The following is a 10278-nucleotide window of genomic DNA, read 5'->3' as shown; positions in this document are numbered from 1 at the left end:
GATTTTGGATGATCAGCCCTGATCATATTGAATGGCGGTGCTGGCTCGAAGGGCTGAATGGCCTACTCCTGCACCTGTTGTCTATGTTTCTATACCTTTGTGTGTTTGAGTACATATATATGACAATAAACTCAACTTAATTTGTTAACGTGAAGTAGTTTGGACCTCTGACTGACCAATAACACTGATGGTGGCAGGTTTACAGACGTTCAGACACCTACTTAGTTCAAGTCGATCAATGGCCACAGTTTTGTTAGTTCACCAAAAGGCCAAAGAGATTATAAGCAAAATAAAAGAGTCTTTGACTTCAGCGACAGGAAGACAAACATCTCAAAACTGACAAAACTAAAGTTTATTTTAAAATACTGTCAACTCTACATACATGCAAATGTATCTTTTTTTCATTTTTAAAATATCTTGCCAGTTCATATTAACCATTTCAGAGTTACAATTTTGCACCAAAAATCAGAAATATGACCAGATTAAAGTTTATTATTCCAACAAAATGCTGCATGTGACTGCCCCGTGCCCCTGGGTGTGACTGGGAGTGCGCGAGGACACAGGGCTGTTCACCCAGGTGAAGAGGGGGACTCGGCCAATGGTGGCGGATGGGCGCCGCGGATAACGGGCCAAACTCTGGCAGTGTCGGCGTTCCTGACCCACGCTGGTGGAAATCAGGTCTTCCACTCCCTACGGCAGCTTTTGGTCAAACTAACCCCTGCCCTGGTGTATCAACACAGCAAGGCTACTCTGGAGGAAGACTGCGAGCAAGCAGAGGGACCCGGCTGGGTGAACGCCTTGGTTGGTGAGCGAGGGCAGTCTGCTGGTAGTCAGGTCGTGCGTGCACAGAGAGTCTCACACATACACACGCGTGTACATACACACGCGTGTACACACACACGCGAGTCGCGGTCGGGCGGTGTAATCAGCTGGTGGAGGTGATGGGGAAGAAAACCCAAAGGCACTCTCGTTACAAAAGTGACGTCTGTCATTTCATGACATGGAAAACCTCATCGGAATGAGAGAGTGTGTGTGGAGTTAAACTCCAGCACAGGAGAGAAGCATCAATTGCTCGCCGTGGGTCCTGGCTACCTCACTGCCCAGCGGCCCGGCTCACACTGGCCACATTCACACTGGCACCAACACACACACACGCACACTACGCAGTTCACCAAGTTTCCTCTACGTACGTTCCTTTCGCTAACCAGCCAGCAACCGATGGTGACGGGAGGGGACGGAAGAACACGGAATAAGAGAAGGGCAGGAGGCGAAGATAAAAAGAGTGCAAAACCAGAGATCCAAAATTAAGATGGAGAAAGCATCAGACACGTTGAAGGACACGGAGTGCTGGAGTAACTCAGCGGGTCGGGCAGCATCTCTGGAGAACGTGGACGGGTGATGCTTCAAATCGTGGCCCTTCATCAGTCTGAAGCAGGGGCCCAACCCGAAACATCATCTGTGCATGTTCTCCAGGGATCATGCCCGACCCGCTGAGTTGCTCCAACACTCCTTCATTTCCTTCTTTGTAAAGCAGTGTCTGCGGTTTATTGTCTCTACACTGGACAGACAGGGCCGGTTGGGCGGTGGTGTGGGGAGAGAAACAAGAGCCTGTATTTTAAGCCGGCGACCTTTCCTCGGACTCGTTGACCTCTCGGGCGGGTACGTCCCCTCCACAGCTTCAGGGAGACGTGCCCCTTGTAACCAGGGGCCTGGGAGAGTGGACTCTGACCTACGGACGAGGGCTCTGGAAACAGTGCAATGAACCAAGTGCAAGGAAACGGGACTATCTTCAGCCCACCGCAACGTAGACAGACACAAAGTGCTGCCGTAACTCAGCGGGCCAGGCGTCATCTCTGGAGAAAAACGATGGATGACCTTTCCGGTCGGGACCGTCCTTCGGCCTTAAGAAGGATTCCAACCTAAAACGTCAGCCACCCTTTTCCTCCACAGAGGAGACCCATTCCTTCTCTCCAGAGATGCTGCCTGACCCACCGAGTTACTCCAGCGCTTTGTGTCTACCTTTGGTCTACACCAGCATCTGCAGCTCTTGGTTCACTGGAACATTGGAGCACAGGTCAGAACGTCTGGCTGCAGGAAGAGAGATGGTTAGGAAAAAAATTGCAGATGCTGGTTTAAATCGAAAGGAGACACAAAGTGCTGGAGTAACTCAGCAGGTCAGGCAGCATCTTGGGAAGAGAAGGAATGGGTGACGTTTCGGGTCCTCGACCATTCCATTCCTTCTCTCCCGAGATGCTGCCTGACCTGCTGAGTTACTCCAGCACTTTGTGTCTACCTTTGGTTGAGCTCCCTGTTGCCGATGGGCCCGTGTGGAGAACTGTTGGCCGTGATCCGCACTGAGGCGTTGAGGACTCCGCTCACGCCTCGGCAGCCGGTTCTCTTCCCGGGGACGGGAGCGAGAGGCAGAGTGGGGAAAGTCGGAAATGGAGGGTGGCCGCACCCAGGCAGAAGTCACAAAGCCGAGGCAAAGTCTGGCAGAGTGTGGGACAGACTTCAGGATAGGAGGAGTGGGGCAAGTGCAGGCCCAGGGTACAAGTAACTCAATGTCAACCACCCAACATTCTCAACAAGCCGGTTTCTAAAACTCTGGGGCGCGTGTGTCTAGCTGCCAGCTCCAGAAGCACAAAATGAAGACGACTGCCAAGGAAGGCGGCGCCCCAACCCAACACACACTCTGCTGCAGTTGCTGCGCACGTACTTTATTGTCCTGGCCGTTAAATCTACGTTGAGTTTGCAGAACTAAAATAGTGAGGCAGCGATGAAGAATCAGGGTGGTGAGGATCTCTGCTACCGATGTTGTTGGGAACCGGCATTGCCTAACGGAAGGGGCTTTACTGCAAGGGGCTTTAACGCGAGTGTCCGGGAGGTGGATCCACACAAAGTGCGTCACGTTGGAACACCACATGGACGGTCAACTGGCACCTCAGTGCAGGGGCCACAGATAATCCCCAAAGCCTAAAAGGCAGGGCCAAGCTCATTCTACGACTGCAGCAACCCAAATATCCAGACTGCCTTTCCATCCACCGGGGCCTTGCCTCCATGGTGGAAGAGACCGACAAGAGTTGCAGCTTTTACCCCGCACACACCCCAGGCCCGTATCCTCCCCTTGCACCCTGTATCCTCCCCTTGCACCCTGTATCATCTCCGTCCCACTTTGAACGGAACATTTCAAGGAACATTGATCGTCCACAGTTTCTGCTGGTTTTTTTAAATTTTAGGTTCACAGTTACTAAAGGTTCTTTAGTAGCTTGTCAGTTTCTTTGTTGAACTAAATTAAGGCGCATGTTGCAATCAAAGCGCTTGAACAATTGGTTGGCCTGAAAGCCAAACTGGAAGAAAGAGGACTACACCTCCTTTTCAAGAGCAGCCAGCTCTTGTACGGTCGGTGCCAAAGCATCTCGGTCTCCGGGCTTTGGAGACGTACAAAGTTTTGTTCCGTAAGGGGGTCAGTGGCTGCTGGGGTGGGGGGGGGAAGGAGAATTGATCAGCTGCACCCAGAGTGAATGACTGAGCAGGTTCGAGTAAGGGAACGACGTTCTCTTCGCCCCACGTCCCGTAGATGGGGGCGGTCGTCAGTCGCGATCACAGAACGACTCACGGGGTCGGGAGACAAACGCAAAACAGTTGCGGGAGAGGCCGCAAAGAATCCGTCCCACGTGCTTCCTCCAGCAGGTAACTGCAGTCAATGGGAACCACACTGAAGCGGCCTTGACAAGCCACCCTTCATGAACCACCTCCCGCCCGAGTGGATGGCGGTGGCACCCCAGACGTGTACAGTTCCTTCCTTCCTTCATCCATCTCACTCACAGGGTGACAAGCGTTTCCTTGCGAACTGTCGGCGTGGCAATGTGTTGCATAGTACAAGATTTGACCGCATTTTATAAAATTGCCAAATTAAATGTAAATCAACACAGTGATAACCTTGAACATTCAAAACCAAATGAGAACGCAACTTCCAAATGCACTTGTGCTGGCTCCACTCCCCACTGATTCAGAGGTTGGAGGTGAGTTGGGAGCACCATCGGTTCTCGGGGAGTTGGCACGGGACTGCCCCACGCTGCCCAACACGTCTACACTACTGCAGTGGGCATCTGTGCTGTGGCAGGTGACCCAGCGAAGGCTGCCCCTGCTTATTGCCACGAGCAAGGGTAAACCAGGCTATCGGGTGGACATCTAGCCATGCCCTTGTGAATACTACACACTTGGAACATTAGGTGGTGCATCCACCGGTACAAACCGTGGCGTGTCGCGGCCTACAAGTGCCGGCGGCTTGCCTCAGAGCAAGCGGAGTTAGTCAACAGCAGGGGCACAGTAAATTCCGCTGACTTTGCACAGGGTCTACAACGCGGGGCAGTCGTTCTGAAGTCTGGGGCAGAGACGGCATCTTACTGCGGGCTGCCCAAACTAAAGGCCGCCCGATTCCCCCACGGGGTTGTGTTTCAAACCCCCCCCCCCCCAAGATCCTCGAAATTTGAAAACATTTTATCCTCTCACCACCTCGTCGTACAAGGGAGAAAGGAACAACAGTGGGAAAAAAAAAAAAAAAAAAAGAAACACGTACACACCAAACCCACTCACAGAGTTGTTACTAAGGCCACCGTTCTCAGGTGAGGGATCGAAACCCAGGCCTCGCTGCTCACTTGGGCTGCTGGAGGGCAGACCGGCGCGAGACCGTCTTCGAGGCGTTCGAGTACTTCTGCTTGTCTTTGCTGCGGAGGAACAGAATGCAAGGCGGGGTTAAAGGCGGGCTGGCTCAGCGGCGGAACGGAGCACAGCGGTCTGACTACACAGTAACCAGTGAGGCGTTAGCAATCCTTGCACAGTTGATCAGTAACCGGACGATTTAGAGAATAAGAAAATAACTGCAGATGCTGGTACAAATCGAAGGTATTTATTCACAAAATGCTGGAGTAACTCAGTGGGTCAGGCAGCATCTCAGGAGAGAAGGAATGGGTGACGTTTCGGGCCGAGACCCTTCTTCAGACTGATCTATAGTCTGAAGAAGGGTCTCGACCCGAAACGTCGCCCATTGCTTCTCTCCAGAGATGCTGCCTGACCTGCTGAGTTACTCCAGCATTTTGTGAATAAATAGAGTCATAGAGTGATGCAGTGTGGAAACAGGCCCTTCAGCCCAACTCGCCCACATGTCCCAGCTACCCTAGTCCCACCTGCCTGCACTTGGTCCATATCCCTCCAAACCTGTCTTTTTCATGTACCTGTCCAACTGTTTCTTAAGCGATGGGATAGTCCCAGCCTCAACTACCTCCTCTGGCAGCTCGTTCCATACACCCACCACCCTCTGTGTGAATGATTGATGCACCAAAAGAAAAAGGCAGTCACGCAGAGTGCCGGGGGGAAGAGGGCTCTGCCCGAGCCGGCTGCCTGCCCCTCTCTCGGGGGTTACGTTCGCGCCAGTGTGGTACTGGAGAGGGACCGCGCGCTGTCCACGGGCGCACTGGGAGATTTCCGGGACCGCTGGGCACGTGGGGGGTGGAATGCATCCCGGACAAGCATGGGGAAAGAGTTATTTAAGAATATTTGTTTTACTTGTACTATGGTGGTGGGTTTTGTTTTGAAGTACGGGTGTCAGGGGTTATGGGGGGGGGGGAGGCAGGAGAATGGGGTTAGGAGGGAGCCATGATTGAATGGCAGAGTAGATTGATGGGCCGAATGACCTAATTCCTTATGAATTATTGAGTATTGTAAATACTTGAATAAATAGGGTGTAAACAAACCCTTCGGCCCACCGGATCCACACCGAACAGCACCATACTACACAAGCACAAAACTACACACTAGGGACAATTTACAGAACCTACAAATCTTTAGACGTTAGACTGGATAAGATGTTAGTTTGGCACACCAATGTCTTGAGATGGCTGGTTTGCCAGAGTTCTATTGTAGCTAGTGCAGGAAGGAACTGCAGATGCTGGTTTAAATCGAAGGTAGACGCAAAATGCTGGAGTAACTCAGCGGGTCAGGCAGCATCTCGGGAGAGAAGGAATGGGTGACATTTCGGGTCGAGACTGATGTCAGGGGAGGGGGTGGGACAAAGAATGTAGTCGAGACCGGAAGACTAGTCTTTATCCCGCCCCCCCCCCTGACATCAGTCTAAAGAAGGGTCTCAACCCGAAATGTCACCCATTCCTTCTCTCCCGAGATGCTGCCTGACCTGCTGAGTTACTCCAGCATTTTGTGTCTACCTTTTACCTTTACAGTCCTAGCTTGCTCAGGACTCCACGTGTTAGTTGCGAGATAACCAAGCAATCGCAGATAGGCCGGGTTGTGTAACAGCTTTGGGTTCAATGACATACGGAGCATTATTTATATCTGATACCACAGGAAGCATATTGTAGGGAGAACAGATAAAGGGCCAATGCATTTAGAACCTTTTAACGGGGAAGATCCTGGCAAGGAACAGTGGCACAGCGGTCGAGCAGCTGCCTCACAACACCAGACCCCTCGATTCCACCTGGACTACCGGTGCTGTCTGTACGGAGTTTGCACGTTCTCACTGTGACCGTGTGGGTTTTCTCCCGGTACTCTGGTTTCTTCCCACACTCCTAAGACGTACAGGTTTTGTAGGTTAATTGGCTTTGGTAAAAATTGTAAATTTTAAACTGTGGTGAGGAAAAACGTTTTCACCCAGAGAGTTGTGAATTTGTGGAATTCTCTGCCACAGAGGGCAGTGGAGGCCGATTCACTGGATGAATTTAAGAGAGAGTTAGAAGTATTGCTTCTACTCTGGGGCTGTAGAGAGCATCCTGTCCGGCAACATTACAGTCTGGTTTGGGAACAGCTCTGCCCAGGACAGGATGGCCCTGCAGAGAGTAGTGTGTTCGGCAGAACGCACCATGGGAACTACACTCGTCCCCCTGCAGGACCTATACATCAGGAGGTGCAGATCCAGAGCAAGCAAGATCATGAGGGACCCCTGCCACCCCAGTAACGGACTGTTCCAGATGCTACGATCAGGCAAACGCCTCCGCTGTCACGCTGTGAAAACGGAGAGGATGAGACGGAGCTTCTTCCCACAGGCCATCAGGACTGTCAACTTTTATAACCCCAGAGACTACATTTTTGTCGACACTAATAGTAACTTATTAACTTTATTTATATGCTGTAACTGTAATTCTTTTTGTGCACAACCCGCAGGCATTGCCACTTTCATTTCACTGCACATCGTGTATGTGTATGTGACAAATAAATTTGACTTGACTTGACTTGACTAGAGCTCTAGGGGCTAGTGGAATCAAGGGATATGGGGAGAAGGGTGGCACGGGTTACTGATTGTGGATGATCAGCCATGATCACAATGAATGGCGGTGCTGGCTCGAAGGGCCAAATGGCCTCCTCCTGCACCTATTTTCTATATAAATTCTACCTTGTGTATAGGACAGTGCTAGTGGGGGGGGAATCACTGATCGGCGCGGACATGGTGGGCCGAAAATCCTGTTTCCGAGTTGTATCTCTAAAGTCTAAAGGCATGTTATTTTTTGCACAAAGAGAATAGTGGGTGTCTGGAACTCGTTGCCAGGGGTGATGGTGGAGACAGATACGATGGTGACGTTTAAGAGGCTTTTAGGTAGGCACATGGCGAAACAGGGAATGGAGGGAGATGGATCATTCGCAGTAAGACCAGATTAGTTTATCCTGGCATCATGCTCAGCATTGGCATTGTGGGCCGAAGGGCCTTTTCCTGTGCTGTACTGTTTCTATATTCTATTTAGAGAGGCTAATTAGGTGAGAGTAAGCCACCCTCGAAACAGAGGGACTGCCTTAGAAGTTTGGAACACATTTAACGTAGATCCAGCCACGTCACCACTGGCAAAATCTAAGCCCACCCATGGACTTGCCCTTCAGCATGCTGGGAGGAACCACAGGAGGGGAGACGTTGAGGCATTGGGCATTGACCGTAGAACCTGTGAGACTGCAGCTGGTTGAACTGCTGCCTCGCAGCACCAGAGACCTGGGGTCGATCCTGAACTCAGGTGCTGTCTGTGGGGAGTTTGCACGTTCTCCCTGTGACTGTGTGGGTTTCCTCCGGGTGCTCTGGTTTCCTGCCAAAGACGCGCGGGTCTGTAGGTCAATTGGCCTCTGTGTTGCCCCTGGTGTGCAGGGAGTGGATGAGAAGGTGGGATCGAGCGTGAACCTGTGATCGATGGTCGGCGTGGACTGGCATCACATTCAGCATAGACATTGTGCACTGAAGGGGCCTGTTTCCAACCTGCATCATTGAACTAAACTAAAACCCTAAGGCACTGGTACTCTTGAGATTAAAGAGTTAGGGATTAAGGAGCCGGATGGTCACATCGCACAGTGAACCGGCACAGACCTACTTGAACTTTAGACTGTTTTAAAACTGTTTCTAATTTTGTTTCACTGGGTTGTATAAATTTAGCGAATTAATTTATTGCATCGTATGGGAGGCGCATTCCCAATCTCGTTGTACTCCTGTACAATGACAATAAAGATATATTGTATTGTGTTGTATTGTTATGTAAGATGGAGGCTCCTACTGAAGAGGAAACATTAAGTAAAAATATAAGTTTAAGCATCTGCAAACAAGGAAAATAATTCCAGTGCAGATTTTGAGCAGGATTTTCCCGTGAATAAAAGAAATACCGCTCTCCGACTTTGCAAGTAGTTGGGGACACCGGGAATAGGGTGGCACGGTGGTAGAGTTGCTGCCTTACAGCGCCAGAGACTCGGGTTCAATCCTGACTGTCTGTACCGAGTTTGTACGTTCTCCCTGTGACCGTGTGGGTTTTCTCCGGGTGCTCCGGTTTCCTCCCACACTCCAAAGTCGTGCAGGTTTGTGGGTCAATAGGCTTCTAGATTGTTCCGAGTGTGGGTGGGATGGTGCTCGTGTACGGGGGGGGGGGGGGATCTCCGGTCGGAGGACTGGCGACTCTACAGTCTAACGCGAGGAGGCGAGGATGGGCGCGGGAGACTCACCGACTCATCCGCATCTGACTCCGGCAGCCTTGGCCTCCTTCCCAGTGGCTGCTGTGGGATCCCTTGGTCATCATGGCTCCGCAGGCTGCGCACGGCTTCCCATTGCTGTACGGCTGGAAACGAGCGCACAGCTTGAGTCAGAGACGGAGCGGCTCTGCTGCTACCCGGGCTAGACCACCACGCGCCACACCCGGTCTACAAGCCCACTCGGGCAGCGCAGTGGCGCTGCTGGGAGAGCGGTCAGGTGCACAATGTGTAGGTTTAAATCGAATGTAGACACAAAATGCTGGATTAACTCAGCGGGTCAGGCAGCATCTCAGGAGAGAAGGAATGGGTGGCGTTTTGGGTCGAGACCCTTCTTCAGACGTGTCAGGGGAGGGGGCCCCCTCTGAAGAAGGGTCTCGACCCGAAACGTCACCCATTCCTTCTCCCCTGACATCAGTCTGAAGAAGGGTCTCGACCCGAAACGTCACCCATTCCTTCTCTCCCGAGATGCCGCCTGACCCGCTGAGTTGCTCCAGCATTTTGTGTCCACCAGGTGCCCAATGTTCTCCCCGTGACTGCGTGGTTTTTCCACCGGTGCTCCAGTGTCCTCCCACATCCCAAAGATGTGCTGGTTTGCGGGTTAACTGGCCTCTTTGTGTGTAGGGAGTGGATGAGAAAGTGGGATATTATGGAACTAGTGTGAATGTTGGGAGAGTCCAGAACCAGGGGCCACACAGTCTAAGAATAAAGGGGAGGCCATTTAAAACTGAGATGAGAAAAAACTTTTTCACCCAGAAAGTTGTGAGTTTGTGGAATTCTCTGCCACAGAGGGCAGTGGAGGCTAATTCACTGTATGAATTTAAAAAAGAGTTAGATAGATCTCTAGGGGCTAGTGGAATCAAGGGATATGGGGAGAAGGCAGGCACGGGTTACTGATTGTGGATGATCAGCCATGATCACGATGAACGGCGGTGCTGGCTCGAAGGGCCGAATGGCTTCCTCCTGCACCTATTTTCTATGTTTCTATGGATGATCGATGGTTGGCTGGGAGACGGTGGGCCGAAGGGCATGTTTTTAAAAGTTGTATCTTTCAATCAAAGTTGCACAACACCAATTGTCTTGGAATTGCAGCCACAAGAACCGAGGATGTCTGAAGAAGGGTCCCGACCCGAAACGTCATCCATCCTTTTTCTCCAGAGATGCTGCCTCACCCGCTGAGTTACTCCAGCACTCTGCGTCTATCTCTGTCTACCTAACAAAAACTGAGATGCTGTTTTGCAAAGGAAGAACACTTTTTGCTGGAGTAATTCAGCGGGT

General features: G+C 51.4%; 1 protein-coding gene across 2 annotated transcripts in view; it reads right to left on the bottom strand.

Moving 5' to 3' along the window:
• Window positions 1-372: 372 nt before the first annotated feature.
• LOC144610956 (uncharacterized) overlaps window positions 373-10278 on the bottom strand; it is a 52201-nt gene continuing 42295 nt past the window's right edge. For both annotated transcript variants that reach the window (XM_078429987.1, XM_078429988.1), the window contains exons 11-12: window positions 8977-9089; window positions 373-4727 (exon numbers count right to left, since the gene is read on the bottom strand). In XM_078429987.1, the coding sequence (XP_078286113.1) occupies window positions 4655-4727; window positions 8977-9089 (186 nt within the window). In that variant the 3' untranslated portion in view covers window positions 373-4654. The remainder of the gene's footprint in view (window positions 4728-8976; window positions 9090-10278) is intronic.

Source organism: Rhinoraja longicauda, chromosome 38, assembly GCF_053455715.1.
Source record: "Rhinoraja longicauda isolate Sanriku21f chromosome 38, sRhiLon1.1, whole genome shotgun sequence".
Classification (NCBI taxonomy): Eukaryota; Metazoa; Chordata; class Chondrichthyes; order Rajiformes; family Arhynchobatidae; genus Rhinoraja; species Rhinoraja longicauda.
The sequence above is the reverse complement of the archived record's forward strand: the minus strand, read 5'-3'. Positions and strand labels throughout refer to the sequence as shown.